We start from the raw sequence: 20,555 nt of genomic DNA, 5'->3' as shown, positions 1-20,555 counted from the left end.
GGGGCGGCTGCAGTGACAGGAACAGGAGATAACAAGAAACGGAACCAAGATGGTGGCAATGGGTGGGGAAAAAGGAGAGAGCTAAGCAAACATTTAGGAAGCAAAGGAAAGAAGGACATGGATGGTGAAAGAGAAGGAGGCTTCTGGAGTGAGTCCAACATTTCTTGTCTGGATGGCTGGGTAGCCAGGGGTGCTATTAATCAAAACAGAGGAGGGCAGGGATGGGGGCCTGGAAGAAATGATGCAGAGCTGTTTTGAATATGTTGAGTTTGACTTGAGAAGGCTGCAGAACTCCCCGATGGAGCAGTCCTGTGGGCAACTGGAAATGCTTCATACAGGCAGGACCTGAAATCATGGGTGACCTGGGGAAGATCAAGATTTAAGTGAGATGGCAAGAGGGGCCAGAGAAGGGTATTGAGAAGGAGTCCTCAAAGAGATAGGACAAAATACCCAGAAAGTGCTGTGTTATGAGAGACAAGAGTAGCATTTCTTTTTTTTTTCCCCCATAAATTTTATTGGGGAATATTGGGAACAGTGTGTTTTTCCAGGGCCCATCAGCTCCAAGTTGTTGTCCCTCAATCTAGTTGTGGAGGGTGCAGCTCAGCTCCAAGTCCAGTTGCTGTTTTCAATCTTTAGTTGCAGGGTGCACAGCCCACTATCCCATGTGGGATTTGAACCGGCAACCTTGCTGTTAAGAACTCGTGCTCTAACCACCTGAGCCATCTGGCCGCCCAAGAGTAGCATTTCAATCCAGGGAGCAGTCAGCACCACTGGTGACCCGAAGAGATAAGCCAGACCACAGCTAAACAATACTGTCAGTTTGATTGATTTAATTAACTTAGTGTTTTGAGTATAAGACAGCAAGAAACATCTGAGGGTGGGGTTGTAAGCTCAAGTGCATCATGTACATGAGACTAGCAGGGCAAAGGAGGGAATAGTGGGGACTGGTAAACTAAGATGCATACGCCCAAGTGAAGCAGGCAGCCGTCACTCAGCTCTGATGGATTGTTGCCAAGCAGGAATGTTGGCACGGTCATCAAAGCATCTAAATGTTCGAGAAAAGTCAGAAATTTGGATTTTTATATAAGATCTCACAATTCTTTATGTTAGCAACAATTTCAAAAACGTTTATACTCTACGAGGGCTGAATCAAACACATCTTCAAGATGCTAGTTTGCAATCTCTGCCTTACTCAATGTCCTTAGTTTGGTGGGACTGAGCCAGTTGCAGCAGGTTGGGAAGTACCTGGGTCAGGAGGAAGTGGGGACAGCAAGTGTAGACCACTCCTTCAAGAAGTTGAGAGGAAAGGAAGGGAAAGGAAAGCGGAAGAGCTTGGAAGGCAGGCAGGTTCAGGGGAGAGCATTTTAGGCTAGGAAGAGCTGTTGTTCATAGGCTGGCGAAAGAGGGTGGTTGATGAAATAAGGATCCAGCAGAAGGGAATGAATGGGGCTAGAGATTAAGCTGGAGGTAGGAGTCCTTTGTACAAAGATGGAATGCAACAGTAATAAAGAATAGAGGGATTAGGAGGGAGGAAATTGATGGATTTCATGTCTGGAGGCCTGTATTTTCTTGGCGAAGTGAGGTAGGAGATGGTTCCAGAGGCTTCAAGAGAGGAGCGAAGGTTAGACATGGGAAAGGGTGCTGACAAGGGTGAGTGGAAGGTGGCCACACTTCTGAAACCTACTAGAGTAGAAACCCTCCATTGGCACAGCGGGGTGGTTTTCTGCAGCAGGGCTCGTGATCCTGGGTGCTGGAGTTGGCGGTGAAGGGATTAGCACCTGTTAACTTTCCAGGCCCCGTGTCACGTGTCACGTGTCTTATTCTCCTTATCTGGTTTATTCCTCCCAATAGCCATGTTCACTCAGGCTTCACTCATGAGTTAGTGGCAATTTTGAGATTCATACCAATAGCTAGCTAGATTGAAAACACCCTGCCTCCACTGTTCCAGTGTACCCCACTGTACAGTACCCTGTACCCCCAGGACACACCTGCAGAGATGAAGACTGGGCCAGTGAACTCTTGTTTGGGCACTGGCTGGCTGGTTTTATTGGGAAGTCAAGGAGTACAAGTGGAAGGTGTGATGAAAGAGGAGTTGAAATTGTTGACCGTTGGGAGTCCATGAAGAAATAAGTGAGGGCCAAAGTGGATGACGAACTGAGGGACGGAGGAGATTTGGAGGAAGGGAAGACTTGGTGAAGCCCAGGAGACAGTCAGGGAGACACTGAACCAGGGCAGGACGATGGGGTCGGTGAGGAGGGAATGTATTCTTGGAAACTTTCAGTATGCGGGTGGAGGTGAGAGGAAGAGGGCACATGAGGTGACGCCAGGGTGTCTAGCCTGTGCAGTTGGGTGGACAGTTCTGTCTTCAACCAAGACATTTGATGTCATGTCAAACCTCTTTCTCTTGCTCACCATGCTGTCGACACACTGAGCAGCACACTCCCAGCTCGGGTTCTTGGGAACACTGGAGCAGTCTTATTCCAGATACGCGTATGTACAAGTGGCTCCTTGCCATCTTTCATGTCAATTCAAATACGCCCTCCTCAGAGGGTCCTTTCTTGATCATGTTATCTAATTTTGCCCCTGGTGATTTTATTTTTCAGAACACTTATCACTACCTGAAATAATTGTTTGTGGATTTGTTTACTTGTTTATTGTCTGTCTCTGCCACTAGAACAGATGTTTAAGAGAGCAAGGACATATGGGCCTTCTTCATAGCTTTGTTTTGTAGCACCTGGAACATAGCAGGCACCCATTCAAATTGAGAGAAAGAGAGAGAGAGAAAGGAAGGAAGGAAAGATGGAAGGAAGGAAGGAAGGAAGGAAGGAAAGAAGGAAGGAAGGAAGGAAGGAAGGAAAGAAGGAAGAAGAAAACAGGAGAAGCATGTTGGGAGGGGTACACGTTCAGTATCGGAATGCTAACTTTTGAGGTACCTGAGACACACCTATGAGGCAACGTGCAGTGGGCGGTTGGAAAGCAGACTCGGAGCTCAGGAACAGGCTGTCATCGTGCCTATGAAGAAGGTGGGCCTGCGTGTCACGCTGCTGCGAGTACGTCCTTTCACACAGCTGCCTATCCCGTCAAGGTCAATGTTGGAAATTGGTTTGGGGCCCAATGGGAAAGGAATCCCTCTGGGATTTGCTATGCTGAAGTTGGGTCAGAGTTTTTCTCATTTCTATTCTACTCCCCATCCTTGCTGCTGCCCCGGCGCTGGCCATTTTCCATCCTTCATTGTCAGCTACAAGACCCTGGAGTTTGGATGCGGGCTAAATCCTTTCGTCTCTGTTCTCTCAAAGAATATCTCACCCACCTCCAATGCACAGAGGCTTGAATTCAGCTTCACCCAGAAGCTGGATTTGGTTTTACTGAATTAGGAAATACCTTTTCCTTGCCCTTGGCTCCATTTCAGCTGGCCTTGCAGCCCTCTGCCCCTCACGGGGCACTCAGAGGACCATACTCTCCTCCTTTTGCAGGGTCTCCAGCTGCTGAGCAGCTGCAGGACATCCTGGGGGAGGAAGATGAGGCTCCCAACCCCACCCTCTTCACAGAGATGGACACTCTACAGCACGATGGAGACCAGATGGAGTGGAAGGAGTCGGCCAGGTGAGCAGAGCCCCCGTGGGAAGTAGAGGGGGGCCTCCCACTGCGGTCTGCTCAGGATCCACGCTGGGCTGGGCCTCCTGGTGGGAAGACCACCAACCAATGACACCTTGCATTCTGAGTTCCGCCAGGGACCTTCCTGGGCCCTAAAGAGCTTCCCATCTGCCTTCCTTGGTATCCAGAACTGGGTCAGGCACTAAGGAGCAAACAGAAACTTAGGGCTTTGTCTTTATCCTCAAGGAAATTAAAATCCAAGTGGGAAGGTAGAACAGACACCCATGAGACATTAGAGAATAATACCAGGCCTATATTTTCTCATGTCAAATGGTTTAAACTAAATGCTGTATTAGTAATAGAAAGGGAAGCACCAAACCGGCTGGGCTGGGGCCCAGGGGGCCACTGAAGAAATGGGCCTTGGTGGAGTTTGGGGCAGGACCATCAGAGCGGAGCTATGGAGGCGGGTGTGGGGAGCGGCACTAGAAGGAAGAGGAGAGACAGAAGGCTGGAGGGAGCCGCGGGGTGAAGTCACAGGAGCCGAGAGAGGATCAGGATAAGTAGTGCTGGCGAGACCCCAGGGCCTGGGACAGAGTGACCTTTGAACTGAACCGGACTGGTCAGCAGTGCTAAATGCTGCCAAGGGCGCAGGGAGGAGGAGGAAGGATCTGATAGGAGGGGCTGGTGAGAGGCGGAGGAGGACCCTGGGAAGGAAGTTGAGACTCTGCAAGACAGATCACACCAGTGTTTCTCAGCCTCTTCTGTCTTAGCATCCCCTACCCCGAGAAAATTTTAGTTTAAGCTCACTTTATTAAATTAGAATTTGTTGCTAATGAGAGACATGAAATACTTCTGAGAAATAAGATTTCATCAGGTAAGGCTGAGCTTTGAAGTGCCACAAACCATTGTAATATCCAAAACTTTTTTGCTCCCCCAAGAACCAATTTTTACCCCATTGGGGCTGATATTGCCCGGTTGAGAATGCACGGACCAGCTGTGCCCAGGACTGGCTCTGCCAGGGGGCCACCATGACGCCCACAGCCTGGCAGCTGCCCCCAACCACGGCCTGGGTTCTTCCCTCCCCCACCAACCTCACTTACCTGGGTAGTTGTTCTGCAGAGTGAAGAGGGGCAGGTTTCAACATCCCCAAGCTCCCCTCCCCACCCCACTCCCCATCCCCACTCTGTCCTGGAAGAAAGGCCGTTGGGTGAACTAGCCAATCTGTGCAGGCCTCAGGGAAGGAATGAATTGCTGGCCTCATGGCTGGGCTCAGGCCCCGTCTGGAAGCCACTGAGCCTTCTCATCGGCCCGTTCAGTGAGCCCTTACGATGTGCGAAACAATTCCCAGGCTCATCTCACTCAGGCTGCACAATGACCCTGAGAAGGTGGGAACTATTATATTATCTCCATTTTACAGATGAGGATACTGAGGTTCAGGGGGCAAATAGCTTGCAAGGGTCAGAACATGCCGGTAGCCAACTCTGGGTTCTAGCCCAGGCCTGTCTCACTCCCCAACTTGAGGGCTTCTGCACTTTGTCATGCTTTCCCCATTTTCTTGGCCACCTCTCTCCGCTTCCTCCAACTTCCAGAGACTCTGTATTTTATTTCCACGGGAGGACATAAGTCTGGAGGCAATTCCACTGGGGGAGGAGATAAATGGGAACAGCCGCAGAGCCTAGGACATATATCCAGGGCTGACAAGAGAGGGGAAGACATTTCAAATGACCATGGCCCAGTCTGGGCTGTTGCAGATTAATTCCTCTGAGGGGCTAGTGCGTCTCTGGACAAGTGCATTTTTCTGTCCAAAGGTTCAAATAGAGAGAAAGAAAGTTGAGAAGGGCCTTCTCAGAGGCCCAATAGGGAAAGGGTGCTTTCTCTCCACCATGGGCAAGGTCTGCATCCAGAACCCCTGGTAATAAATGCCAGAACCAGACCCTCCAAGAGGGCCTCTCACGTACACCCACAGAGCCCTTTCTGAGAGCCTCAGGGCCCTCAGAGACCTGATTGGCTGTCCCCATAGATAAAATCCCCACTTTCTAGTCTCCCTGAGTGGATCCATAGAGCTTTTCCCACTACAGACCCTGCCACAAAACTGGTAAGCTATAGATGATGACGTTTCTAGAAGGAGGCTCCTCCTGAAATATGAAGGGGACTGACTGTTACCATCTGCAAGCTGGTGGGTTTTCCCACAAGGCAGCCTTTCTGAGGACAGCATCTGAGGAGGCCCTGGGAGGGCCTCAGTATAACCTGAGTGGAGCTCAAACCAACAGTGAGAGGAAAGTGGTGACTGGAAGAAGTTAACATGGTTGAACCCCAGTCCAAGCAGAGCTGAGAGAGGAGTAGCTTGAGGGACAACCTGGGTGTGGAAGCAGTGAGGAGAGGAGCTGGGGCCTCCCTACCACGTCTCCTTTCTCTACCCCAGGCTCCTTTATTCTCTCCAGCTGACCCCATCTTGTTTCCAGCTAACTGTTGGAGGTATGACCAGTAAACCTCTAGAGAGGTCAGAGGGAGGGTTTCACTGTTGGCCTAGGAAGGTGTGCTGGGGGCTCCTTCAGGCACACTGGAACCGTAGAGGTGCTTGGGGCCAGGCTGGTTTGGGGCCTGTCACCCCCACAAAAGAATGGGAAGCATTTCTCTCAGCTGACAGGCTGTGGGATCTCCTCAGTTTAATCAGCGGTCTCAGAAGTTTCCAGAATTCAAGAATAAGCAAATCCTAGAGGGTTCTGGGCTTCCTTGGAGTAACAGGAGAAAATGGTGGGGAGGGGGGCCAACACCTCACACAGACACTCAAGCCGGGTGGTGGGGGTGGGGCTGGGGGGGTTGCAGGACTATACCCACATCAAAGAGAACGGGGGAGGGGACCCTTTAATAAAAGTATTATATTTGCTGCAGGAATGTTTGCTTTATTGAGCTAGGAGATTAACAGAGTGAAAATCTCAAATCCGTGAGGAATTTTCCCGGCAGTGCTTTGTGGAGAGTTATTAGTTTGGGGGATGTTTTGGGCCCTTGGAGAAGGAGTTACCCCGAGACGGATTTAAAGGGCTTTCTGAGCTGCTCAGAGCCTTGGCCCTCTGTGCACAATGGGACTGTGTGTAGGCGTCATTTCTAATGTGATCAATGCTGGTAGGTCAGGCCGTTAATAAGATAGATTTTTATTAACTGTGTCTTTGGCTTTCCCGGGAGGGAAATGCAGCTGACCTCAGATATTGACCTTGCCTGAAGGGAGGGCTGGGTCAGGTGGGTGGGGGCCAGCGACTCCCTCGCTGCCAGCAAACAATTCACCCAGAATTCCGTCCTCTCTCAAGTCCAAGTTGGCCTGGGGACAAGGACAGGGAGGGAAGGAGAATGACCTGAGCTGGAACCTGCCCAAATGTGGGGGGCCTTTGGGGTTACTCAAAAATATCCAGAGCTTAGAGCCTTCTAAGAGCTCTGAAATTTCAAATCCAAGCTGCCTTTGATCTCAAGTCAAGAAAAGACCAAAAGCATGAACTTGCCAGAAGGTTCTTATGAGACACATACACTCTGAGAACATTCCTGCCGTGACCAGGGATGGAAAGAAAGAGAGGCAGGAGAAGTGGGTCGGCTTAGTTGGGTTAAAACATATCCGGGCATTTTCAAAAGCCCTGAACTGTTCTCAGCACATAGGTGGGGATGCTTTCTCACTCTACATGGGACAGAAGGGAAAGCCTAAACTTTGTCTCCACCCTGAAACTGTTCCCACTTAAGCGCTTATAGATTGCCCTCCTCGCATCGTTTCTGCTTTTAGTCTGGGGCAGAACGCACCTCTAGCCCTCTGTTCTCACCGCTCACCTGGGCTCACCCTTTTGGGGCCAGAGCTGACCACTACTATGTATAAAGCAGAGCAGTAAGCTGAGAGCTCTTAGCACAGAAGTCAATAAACCTCACTCATTCATTCAGCTATCATTTACGAAGGGTTTCCTATCTGTAAGCCCTGGGCCAGGTGCTGGAGATACAAAAATAAACACAACAACTGCCATCCCTGTTCTCAGTCTCATGGGACACAGAAGTGAATAACGGGGCATTTGGTGATGGGGTGTTCTGAAGGGACAGTGTAGTGACACCTAACAGGACCAGAGGGGCCAAGGAAGAAGTCCAGGGAGAAGAGGTGTTCATACTGAGACCTGAGGATGGTCAAAGTTAGTCAGGAGAGGGGACAGAAGGGGGAAGAGGCCCCGGAACAGGGGACACAGACACAAAGGAAGAGGCAGAAATTCCCTGTGGCTGGACTGTAGAGCGAGGGGCGGGAGTGGCAGGTCCTGCGCTGGCCGTGCTGTGGAGTGTGAACTCGATGCTGAGGGCTTCAGCGGGCCAGTGAGGGGCTTGCGGGTAGGAGAAGGACAGGACTGTCTGCTGGAGAGATCACTCTGGCTTCAGTGTAGAGAACGGAGAATGTACAGAAGGAGACAAGACTGGGTCGGTTAGGAGGCTGGTCCAGGTGAGAGATGACAAGACCCTGAACCAAGATGCTGGCAGTGGGACTAGAGAGAGGGGTGGGTTTGAGACCTATTTTTTGAGTATATATATATATATATATATATATATATATATATATATATATACACATACAGAGAGAGAGAGATTAAATGTATATGTGTATATATATTTCTTTTAAACATACTTTATTTTTTAGAGCAGTTTTAGATTCACAGCAAAACTGAGCAGAAGGTATAGAGTTCCCGTGTGCCCCCGCCCCTGCACACACAGCCTCCCCCATTACCAACACCCCCATCAGAGGGTTACGTTTGCTACTATTGATGAACCTACACCGACACATCATAATCACCCAAAGGCCATAGTTTACGTTAGGGTTCACCCTTGGTGTTGTGCCCTGTATGGGTTTGGACAAATATATAACGACATGTATCCACTGTTATAATATCATAGAGAATAGTTTTACTGCCTTAAAAATCCTCTGTGCTCTATCATTCCTCTCTCCTCCCTAATCCCTGGTAACCACTGACTTTTTACTGAATCTGAGATGTGTCTTAACAGGTAGAACTGACAGGCCGTCGTAACAGACGGCATGTAGGGGAGAAGGAACGTCAGGGAGACGCCCAGGTTTCCAGCTTGAGCAAGTGGTAACTCATGGTAACAGTTTAGGAAGCACAAGAGGCGTCGCAAGGTTTGGTTGCTTTGGGAATTTTGTTTTCTTTGGGGGAGGTTGATGATGAGTTCCATTTTGGACACGTTACGCTTGAGGACCCTCCAAGGGGAGGTGTCCAGCAGGCGCCATGCAGACATAGAGACCTGGAGTTCGGCTTCCAGGTGGACATCAAACCCACAGGAAACGACATGGTTGTGCCTGAGATCTGCAGAGTGGGGAGAGTGCCCAGGACACAGCCCCTGGGAACACGCATAAGGAATGGGCAGAGGGAGCGGAACCCTCCATGGAGACAGAGCTGGAACAGCCACAGAGAGAGGGGAGCAAGAGGAAACCAGGGCAGGGAGACATTAAGAGAGAGGGAGGGGCCCCAAGTGGGGGAAGAACTGGACAGTATCACAGGATGGAGACACCCGAGCAGTCTTGGGGGAGGGTGGGGGCAGAGGGTGGAGAAGAGAGTCAGAAGGGTGAATGTGGGTTCAGTCGGACAGTTCTTTCAAGATGCTCATTTGTGGAGGGCAGAAGTTAAAGAAGACTCTCAAGGGGAACATGAGGTCACAGAGGTCTTTGTGTTTTGTTTTTAAGGATGAAAAAGATCTGAGCGTATTGAAGGCTGACGGAAAGGAACCAGATGAAAGAGAATAGTTTAAAAATGCAAGAAGCAGAGAAGGGCTGTTGGATGGAGGGTGCAGAGCCCTGTCACAGGTTGGGGGGCTCCTAGCAGAGTTGAGAAAGTTCTGGGCTGGTGATTTCCAGACTGGTCTCTTGTTGAAGGATAGAGGAGCGTGGGAGAGTTGACTGCAGGAATTGCAGATTGCCAGGAGGTCCTGAGGCAGGTAAGCCTCAGGTTTTAAGGTTGTTTGACTTTGGTTTGATGCTTATCTATTTGTCATTATCAAGCAACTTTCACATCCAATATCTAATCCCGCTCCCTCCAGTAGTCAAACACTGACCTGATGCTTATGCTGGGCAAGTGGGAAAAAGTGATTTTATACGAATCAGAACCTGGATCAAGTCGCAGAGAGAAGTGGGCAAGGTCCCCCAGGCCTCAGAAGCCAGTGCTCTCACCTTTGACCTGTGTGAACACAGAATGGGGTCTGTGCTAGGGGGCGTTCCTTCCCCGGGGACTTAGTGATCACTTATAGTTAGCACAGCTTAGGGAGGGGCTTCATGAGACCTAGCCGACCAAGAGGGACCACCTTCCAAGGGCCTGCAGTCAGGTTGGGGAAGCACCAGTCCACAGCCAAGGGGACCGAGCCATCACACAGTGGACCCGGGGTGGTAAGATGGCATTAGCTGGCCAGTGAGTATGATGGGAAGGCCAGTTAAGTGAGCAGAGAAGGCAGGGCCTCTCCATGACTGGCTGGCAGCTTCTCCATGACAGGCTGACCTGGAGGCTGGTCAGCCGGAGGAACTACACCCACAACAGAGGGCATCCTCGGACAGTTCCCACATTTGCAGTTCTCAGGAGGGGAGAAACCCCACCATCAGACTACCTTGCATGCCGGAAAATTCAGGTCTGTGATGTGACTCTGATGTGATTCAAGATGAAATTACATAGCTTTCCTAGATAATGGGGAAAAACTCACATTCATATTACTTTTAAGAAATGAATCTGTTAGAGTCATCAAATTTATTACCAACAGGCCTTAGGCAGAAAAGGAAACACCATGTCGTGATACTCTGTAACTAATACATGGATGTCAAGTCTCAGGGTGATGGGTGGTGGCGTAGGGATGGGACAGTTACAGAGCAAAGTCAGTGGGGCCACATCGATAGAGCATTCCTGCAGTGTGGGTGTGTACTCACAACTTTTAGGTAAGCTTAACTTCATTTAAGAAACAAATTCACACAAATATAAGTCTTAAAACAAATGTTTAGAGGCAACGTAACCCTGACGTTAAAGGTTGCATTCTATAGCAGATTGTATATTTTTAAAAATCTTTAAAATGAGGGAGATCTTTGCAAATTAACCAGGACACAATGTAACGATAACGATATGCAAAATAAGTACAGAAAAGACCTTCACGCCAATCACAATGTTTATCTGTAGTCTCCAGATTTTGCTTTTCACATAATGGCCCACTCCTTGTTTTGTCTCCTCAAAGACCTATGTCTTTTTTTAAAAAAGCACTGATGTCGGATTCTTAGGCCCCTGAGATTCTGGGGTTCAGCCTGGATGTTGAGATTTGCTGAAAGCTCCCAGATGATCCTAAAGCAGCTTAGGTTGAGAGCCGCTGGTCCATAAGCCATCCAGGGCAGGGCCAGTGGGGCTTATCATTTAAGTCTCCATCTGAGGGTGGAACTAGAATTCAGGTCTCTCAGTTTTCAGTCCTTTCCAGATCCTTCTTTAAACAGCACCTCCCTTTTCTTCTCACATCCCGTGGTTTGAGCATTGGAAAGCCCTGGTTGTACCTGGTAGCTCGCTCCACACACTTTCTACCACTCTTGGTATTAACTGAACAGCAACTTCCTCTAATATCTGTGACCGAGTTACTAGTCACCGAAAAGGCCTCCCCTCTGCACCCCCTATGTGTGACAGAGAACTGCTTTCTGTGACATGTGACTCTTCGAGGTGCTGTTTAGCTCCTTCCCAGCTGGGAGAAGGGTGCCTGTGCTCGCCCCTGGCCCAGACAAAATCCCTGAGAGTCCTTTTCCAGCCCGGAGATTTTCTTCCACTTGACCTGCTTTGCCAATTCTAATTCCCCACTTTTTGAAGCCAACCGTGGCACGAAGGTGACTTTGCAGAGTTGCTTGGGATTGCACATTAACCGGTTTATCAGGCTTCCAAGAGTTGACACCTGGCTTTGGTCAGAGGCTTTTTAAAGAGCCCATTCCTTTACTCATTCTGAAAAGTGGTTAAAAACATTTTATTATGGAAAATTCAAATTTATGCAAAAGTAGTAGGTAGTAGAATGAACCCCCATGAACCCATCACCCAGCGTCAATGGTTTCTGGCTACCTCATGGCCAGACTGTACCTCTCGCCCTGCCCACTGCCCCAGACCCACACACTGGGTCATGCTGACACCAATCCCAGACACCGTATCATTCCATCCATAAATATTTCCACATGTGTCTCTAAAAGATAAGGCCTCTTTCTTTTCCTTTTTTTTTTTATTGTGGTAAAACACACTTACCATAAAATTTACCATCTTAACTATTTTAAATGTATTTTTAGTGGAATTAAATACATTCATCATTTAGTGCAACCATCACCACCATCCATCTCCATAACTTTCTTCATCTTATAAAACTGAATCTCTCTACCCATTAAACAGTAACTCCCCATTCCCCCCTCCCTCCAACCCTGGGAAACCACCATTCTACTTTCTATCTTTATGATTTTAACAACTCTAAATGCCTCATGTAAGTGGAATCATACAGTATTCGTCTTTCATGACTGGCTTATTTCACTTTGCCTAATGTCATCAAGGTTCATCCATGTCATAGGATATATCAGAACTTCCTCTATTTTTGAGGCTCAATAATATTCCACCATATGTACGGACCACATTTTGCTTATCCATCCATTGGTGGACACTTGGTTTGTGTCCACATTTTTAGCTACTGTGAATAATGTTGCTATGACCGTGGATATGCAAATATATCTTGAACACCCTGTTTTCAATTCTCGTGGGTAAAGGCCTCTTTCTTTTTATCACAACCACAAGAGCACTGGCACATTTTTTAAAAAGTGACAGTAACTTCTTATTTTCGTGGAATTATCCAGACAGTGCCCATAGTTCCCAGATCATCTGATAGTTTTAAAATATAATTGGTCCACACATTGCATTTGGGAGATATGTCTCTTAAGTCATTTTTTTTTTTTTTTAATTTATTTATTTAAGTCAAGTTGTTGTCCTTTCAATCCTAGTTGTGGAGGGTGCTGTTCAGCTTCAAGTTGTTGTCCTTTCAGTCTTAGTTGTGGAGGGCACAGCTCAGCCCCAGGTCCAGCTGCCGTTGCTAGTTGCAGGGGGCACAGCCCACCATCCCTTGCAGGAGTCGAACCGGCAACCTTGTGGTTCAGAGGACACGCTCCAACCAACTGAGCCATCCGGGAGCTCAGCGGTAGCTCAGTTCAAGGTGCCGTGTTCAATTTCAGTTGCAGGGGGCGCTGCCCACCATCCCTTGCGGGACTCGAGGAATTGAACTGGCAACCCTGTGGTTGAGAGCCCGTGCTCCAACCAACAACTGAGCCATCCGGGAGGCAGCTCAGCTCAAGGTGCCGTGTTCAATCTTAGTTGCAGGGGGCAGAGCCCACCATCCCTTGCGGGACTCGAGGAACTGAACTGGCAACCTTGTGGTTGAGAGCCTACTGGCCCATGTGGGAATCGAACCGGCAGCCTTCGGAGTTAGGAGCACGGAGCTCTAACCACCTGAGCCACCGGGCCGGCCCCTCTTAAGTCATTTTTAAGCTACAGGTTCCTCCTTTATTTTTCCTTTGTAGTTGTTGTAAAAGAAATTGCGTTATTTGCCCTGTGCCGTTTTCTACATTCTGCATTTTGTTCCTTGTGTCTGTCCTTGTGTGGCATTTAACCTGTTCCTCTGCCCCTGTATTTCCTCTAAAGTGATAGTTGGGTCCAGGCTTATCTGAGTCCAGTGTGACTTTTTCACAAGACTATTTCATTGGTGGGGGCGTCTTCTTCCATCAGGAGACAGCTTGCGCAGTTGCTAGACTATGCTGATCACTGCTGAGATCATTCTCAGTATTTTCAAACACACTCAAACCCCACCACGGTCGAGCTCTCTTTTCCCCAGTCACTTCTGCATAGCCAGACTTCACCCAAAATCATCAGTGAGGCCTTGCTACCCTCACGGAGGACGGAACAAGCATTTCATGAGGGCAGCTCTGGGCAGGGGCCATGTGGGACACCAGATGAGAAACTGTCCCTCTCCTCCAGAAGCTTGACGTCTGTTTGGGGAGGCAGGTACAAATGCTCCTTGATTTACCATGGGGCTAAGTCCCGAGAAACCCCTCGTAAGTTGAAAATATTGTAAGTTGGAAATACATTTACTACACCTAACCTACTGAACAGAGTAGCTTAGCCTAGCTTACCTTAAATGCTCTCAGAACACACATTAGCCTATAGTTGGGCAGTTAGCTTGAATTTTGTCTCAAGAATAACTGCCTTCCTCTTCTTGTCACCAGGAGCAGCAGACACAGATGGGCATTTTGTAGACATGATGGATGCAAAAACACAATATCCCCTAAATGCTGGCATTTTGTAGACGTGATGGATGCAAAAACACAATATCCCCTAAATGCTGGCAACACAGTACATGGTAGAGTATCAGTTGTTTACCCTGGTGATTGATCGCGTGGCTCCCTAGAAGCCACGGCTCGTGGCAGCTGCCCAGCATCGTGACGGTATCGTACCGCATATCGCTAGCCTTGGAAAAGATCAAAGCTCAGAAAGTATGGTTCCTCCTGAGTGCCCATCTCTTTCACACCATCGTAAAGTAAAAACGTTGTTAAGTCTAATCATCATAAGTCAGGGACCATCTGTATATACCGAACAGCCAGGAAACACAATTGACTACAATTGCTTGTTATTTTAGCCTCTGAGTCCCAGAAGTCAGGACTTTTACCTAGAACAGTCTGTAGCAGAGTTGCCTGGGTTCCACCCGGACATTCTGATGTAAGTTGGTCTACGATATGACTTAGACTTACAGATTTTAAAAGCATTTTAGGTGTTTTTATGTGCAACCAACTTTCAGAATCGTCATCCCAGGATAGTTGTTCTCAAAGGGTGGACCCTGGATCAGCAGCGTCACGTCACCTGGGAGCTGGTAGGAATGTCCGAATTCTTGGCACTCCCTCCCCTCCGCCCCAGACCTATGAAATCAGAAACTCTGGGGTGGCGCCCTGTAATCTGTATTTCCACAAGCCTTCCAGGGGGTACGGATGCTTGCTTAACACCTGTCCTAGGTGTTTGTTACGGGAGAAGTCAGCAGGATAACTGAGAGAAGCTTGTAGAGGAAGTGGCACTCTTGCTGGGGAATGGAGAAAGAAAGGGTCAGATCTGGAAAACAGAGAAGAAAGAGGACGTTCTACTGTATAGACCCATGACCCTTTAAGGTGGCCACCAGTATCAGCATGCCTGGGAGCTTGTGGGGACAGAGTCCCAGTGAGCAGCTTCCAGGCTCTCGGCCTCATGTGGAAAGGTGCTGGCTCAGTTATTAGATGGCCATCAGCTATAATCAGATGGCCATCCACTGTGGCTTGGTGGCCATCAGCTGTTACCGGTTAGCCATTAGCCACTAATCTAACATCTAACTGCCTTGGCTACACTAGGGGGTTGGTTGGTTGGTTGGCTGGTGGGTTGGCTGGGGGAGAAGCGGATGGCGGATTGCGGCTAGCAAGTGGGGTTAGCAAGTGTGGATGGAGGATTGTGGATCGTGTGGATCCTACTTCCTGTGTCTCACCCGGCTGCCAGCAAGTGGGGTTAGCAAGTGTGGATGGAGGATTGTGGATCGTGTGGATCCTATTTCCTGTGTCTCACCCGGCTGCCAGCAAGTGGGGTTAGCAAGTGTGGATGGAGGATTGTGGATCGTGTGGATCCTACTTCCTGTGTCTCACCCGGCTGCCAGCAAGACTGGGGTACAGGAAGAACTCTTGTTGGGGTACTGGTGGATATTTGCTTTTGTGTCTCGACCAGCCGCCAGCAAGAATATAGTGGTATGACTCCCCTATCTATGGCTCCATGGGTGTTCCTTTTTGGCCTCACCATATCCTGCATTCTTGTGCGGGGAGCAGGAGCAGAGACCCTGCATGACAGAGCTCGTGAGCAAAGCAGAATCTTGGACCCCATCCCAGACCTGCTGAGTCAGAATCTGCATTTTAACAAGATGCCCAGGTGATTTGTATGCACATTAAATTCTGACACGCACTGGTGTAGAGTATGCACTCCAGTCATAAAATCAGAGAAACGAAAGCATAGCATGGCCTTGCTAAGAAGGAGGCTCTGGAGACCTGGTTTTGCTCTTTCAGCTGGTGTTCTTAGGCCTTCCTAAGGGAAAGAGGCCATGTCTCCTCTTATAGAAGGAGAATGGGACCCATGTGCACAGAGCGACTTGCCTGCATTGGTATCCCAAACAGGTCCAACTATCCCTAGTCACACAGTTCTATATTATTACAGAACAAGGGCTGTCAAACCTCAAGGTCCCGTCACATAACCTGGGAGTTTCCATGGCCAGGCCACTCTCCTGATGGGGCAACCATCCAGGAATCAGTATTTTTAAAATCTCCCCGGGCAATTCTATAATAATAGGGAGCCGAAGCTGAAAACCACTGCTGCAGGGCTTGGGTCCCCCATGTTTCCATGTTCCACTCAAGGTGAAAGTGGGCTAGTTTCTAGCTGTAGCCATTAAAAACACAGAATTAAGTTCCATGGTGCAGGCTTGCTGTTTCAACATCTGGATTCCCGAAATAGTTGCAAAGAAGACTGGAGAGGTGTTCCCTAGTGAAGTTGTCAAGTATCCCAGAATTTTTGGAAATCAAGTTCTCAAGGGATGCTGGTAGCTAGTTCTGGTATTACCATGAACCAAATAGGTAACTTTGCTTTTCTGCAGACTGTGCTCAAGGGGGTTGGTGCCCTCATCGGTTTGCGTACAGAGCTAATGTTTTGTGGATGCTTATCGCAGTGCAAACAGCTGAAGTCCTGGGAGGCGGGGAGGACTCATGGTCCTTGCAATCTGAAGTTAATACAGGATGTTGCAAAGAGGAGGCGTCCTCTCACCCCCTCCTTCCAGGTGGAGGTGCATTTGTATAGGCAGAAAGCTGAAGAATGGGGTGTCGTGGGAGAGAGCTGCCCGAGAATGTCCCCCAGGATGTTTATGAGACAGTGCAGAGAAAAATCAACTCAAGTGGCCCGTTCGCTGGTATACATCACCTTTGCATGAATGGGTTAAGGCTGTGGAGTAGCAAAAGGGTCTTGACTGGCAAGGTAACAGTATAATTTGTGTATTTTTGAGGGGAAAAAAGGCAATGTGGTTGCTTGAATAGAAGAAAGACTCAGGGAGAAGGTGAGCATGCTTCTGACCAAAACATTTGGACTTGTCCTGTGATGCCTTCCTTGTAAACCTTTCCGTTAAACCTCTTAGAAAAACTTTGTATTGGTGTCACACAGACTTGGATCTTTCATCATTTAGATATGTTCCCCCCAATAGATTTCCCCATTAAAAAAAGTCAGAGGCACTGAGTCTCCAAGACAAATGTCTGTGTGGTCTCTGGTCCAGCCCCCATGTTGTACGTCTTCACCCCTCAGGCCTCCTCCTGTCAAACCTCCCCAGCCTGGATCCATTCACACCCCCAAGGCCTTGCCAGGCACCTGCTTAACTGGTCTCAAACAAAAGGTATTGAACCAGGATGTTAAGTATTGATACTACGAAGTGCCACGCAGTTGTGTAAAGAGGGAATCTGGCAAAGGAAAAGATGTTCAACCTCACTAGTGATCAAAATAATGCAAATGTGATAGGATTTGTAAATTACCAAATGAACCAAGGTGAAAAAGAATGACAATACTAGAGTTTGATAGACTTCAGAGAAATGTGAGGTCTCCTGGACAGTGTGGAAGTGTACATTGGCACAAGCTTTCTGAAGAACAGTTTGGCAACGTCACATACTTAGCAATGTGCAGACACAGCAATTCCACTTCTGAGAGTTTGTCCTAAGGAAATTAGTGGGCAGAGGCCAAGGATATTCAAATCAGCCCTTTTTATAGTAAAGAATAATTAGAAATAATCTAAATAAGTGTCGACCAAGTGAAGGTTATTCATGTCAATTATGCCCCATAAAATGGAATTCTAAAGAGCCTTTAAAATGATATGAATTTTATAAACATGAAAGGATGCCTATTAGATATTATGGGGTCACTAATGTAAAAGTGTGTGCGTGCATGTGTGTGCACCCATGTGCACATGTGCATTCATGCACACAGAGCTCCACGATGATAGTCGTTAAAATGTCAGCCATGGTGTTTTCTGGCTTTGAGTACCTTTACCTTCTTATTTTTTTATTGTTTGTAAAATTACAAAAGCAGTGTATACATACATACATACAATGTATACATACAGATACTATATACATACACACAGTATGTACATGCGCTATACATTATATATATTCATACAAGATATATATATATACAATGTATACATACAGACATGTACTGTATACCAGCAATGAGCACTCACCTCCGCCCCCCTCTGTTTTCATCAACATAGGATGTTGTTAGTCTTTTTAATTATTGCCAATATGAGAAGTAAAGAATGTTATTTCATTTGCAGTAATTTAAATGTCCTTGATTACTAGTAAACTTGAGCATCATTTCATATGTTTATTGGCCATTTTTATTTCTTTTCAGAATTGTTCACTTTTCCCTTGGGTAATTTGAGGTGTTTTTTATTGATATGAAGGAGCTTTGTTATATTATAAATATCAGTCCTTTGATGCCCTGTTTGTTGCAAATATTTTCCCAGTATGTTGTATTTCCTCGAACTTCATTTATGTCTTATTTTGTTATACAGATGTTTATTTCTTATAACAAAATCTGACCATTTTTTTCCTTTATGGTTTTATATTTTGTTTAGGAAGTCTGCCTTCACAACCAAGAATGTAAGAATACTCTCCTATATTCTCTTCTAGCGTATTTATATGTATTTTTATAGATTTAAAATTTTTTATTTACGTATTTTAATTGTGATGGAATACACATAACATAAACTTTAATATTTTAACCCTTTTTAAATGTACAGTTCAGTGGCAATACATACCTTCACATTGTTGTGGAACCAGCACCATCATCTGTTAATATCTCCAGAACTCTTTTCTCTTGCAAAACTGAAACTCTGTACCCACTGAGCAGTAACTCCCACTGCCCCCTCACCTCAGCCCCTGGCACCTGCCCTTCTACTTTCTGTCTCTATGAATCTGACACTCTAGGTGCCCCATATAAGTGGAATCGTGCAGTATTTGTCTTTTATGACAGGCTTATTTCACCTAGTGTGTTGTCCTCAAGTTTCATTCATGTTGTAACATATGTCAGAATTTCCTTTCTTTCCTTTCTATTTTTATTTTTCTATTTAGACCTTAATCCTTGTAGAATTTACTATTGTGTTTGGTGAGAAGGAACTTTATTTTCAGGTTGGTCGTCTTTTAAACAACTCCTCCATCAGAACCCAAATTCCTGTGGGGGCCCAGGTCTGTTTCGGGACTTGTCTATATCTGGATTGGAATCACACCGTTGTAATTACTCAAGCTTTTCAGCAAGTTTTTATATCTGCTAGAAGCGTGTCCCATCCCCATTCTTCTTTTTTAGACTTTCCCCAACCATTCTCAGATAGTACCTTTTTCAGAGGAACTTTAGAATTAGATAGTCATGGTCCAAAAATATTCCTTTGGGATTTTGATTGGAATAACTTGAAGCTCCCCACTGATTTGGGGTTGACGTCTTACAAAGCTCTCCTAGGAGCTCTCCCGGCCACCTGGTGCTGCCCTCTTCAGAGGAAGTATAGGCCAGTGCTGCCTCTGCACGCGGCCTTTCCTTCCCTCCACCCAGCCTACGGTTCCAGGGCTTCCAGGAAGGACAGATTCGTACTCATTCTTGGTTTAGTTTCTGTCCTTCCCCCTGATGACAGTTGGATTTTAACCTGAAATTTCAGAACCAAAATCCAGAGTGGATGCTTGGAAACCTCAGGCCCTGCAGTAGAACCCATGGTCAGGAAATTCTTTGCCTGCCCCAGTAACCACACCCCATAAGGCAGACACTGACCACACGTGACCAGCGCCAGGTAACCAGGAGTCAGCTGAAACTTTGTTTTAACAGCTTTGTTGTTATAAAATACCCTGAAGTCCTCTCATTTTAAGTGTATATTTAAATGATTTTTAGTAAATGTACAAAGTTGTGTAACCATAACCAAGTCCAATTTTAGAACATTTCCACCCCCCACACCCCAAGATCCCTCGTACCCATTTATGGTCATTCTTTGGATGCCACTTTGCCTTGAGCATGAGGAGAGGAAGACAGACTGAGAGGGTCCCCAAGAAATCCTCTGCCCAGGAGTCTAGTGCACCCCCATTGTGCATAGCATGACACCCCTCTCCTGAGGAGACCCAGCCAGGAGCTCCCCCTGAGGGCATGGCCATGCTGAGCCCAGTCCTTACCCTTCCAGGTGGATAAAGTTTGAAGAAAAGGTGGAAGAAGGAGGCGAACGCTGGAGTAAGCCCCATGTGGCCACACTGTCCCTGCACAGCCTCTTCGAGCTCCGGACCTGCCTGCAGACAGGAACAGTGCTGCTCGATTTGGACAGCGGCTCCTTACCGCAGATCATAGGTGAGGCAGCGACCGCTGAGGTCCTGCAAACCCGGCAGCCCCTCCCCCTTCCGCCTCATGCCCACCCTCAGTCTATGTGACACCTTTGACACCTGCCTGATTCTGCAGAGACCAGGCTTTTGATGCTCGCAAGGCAGCGTCACAGTGACTCCATGTTTCAGTCCCACATAGAGTTTCAACGGAGAAAACTTATCATCTTCTGAAATGCCATCCAGCAATGGAGCAAAAGGGAAAGGGCCTTCTTAGTGACAGCGGAGACACCTGTTGCCATGGCAACCTATGTCTTGTCAGGGTGAAGGGATCATCATGCATCTTTAGGAAATTAGCTCTCATTTCAGTGGGGTGCTGAAGGGAGGGGGTGGTTTGCCTTATGGTCCCTAAAACTTTTTGTGAATTTTGTTCACAAAATATATTGTTTTGCTGGAAGTGTTTTGCCCAAAATACTTTTCTAAAAAGAATTCACATTAGGACTAAAAACCACTTAACACTCGTGTGTGTGATTTC

At 47.5% G+C, this 20,555-nt stretch overlaps 1 protein-coding gene across 6 annotated transcripts in view; it reads left to right on the top strand.

Moving 5' to 3' along the window:
- SLC4A5 (solute carrier family 4 member 5) overlaps positions 1-20,555 on the top strand; it is an 84,745-nt gene that overhangs the window by 19,493 nt on the left and 44,697 nt on the right. For all 6 annotated transcript variants that reach the window (XM_074332195.1, XM_074332194.1, XM_074332192.1 and 3 more), the window contains 2 exons: positions 3,474-3,603; positions 19,891-20,051. In XM_074332195.1, coding sequence (XP_074188296.1) covers positions 3,474-3,603; positions 19,891-20,051 — 291 coding nt within the window. The remainder of the gene's footprint in view (positions 1-3,473; positions 3,604-19,890; positions 20,052-20,555) is intronic.

This window comes from Rhinolophus sinicus, linkage group LG05, assembly GCF_036562045.2.
Source record: "Rhinolophus sinicus isolate RSC01 linkage group LG05, ASM3656204v1, whole genome shotgun sequence".
NCBI lineage: Eukaryota > Metazoa > Chordata > Mammalia > Chiroptera > Rhinolophidae > Rhinolophus > Rhinolophus sinicus.
Note: the sequence above shows the minus strand (reverse complement) of the source record. Positions and strands in the feature narration are given on the sequence as shown.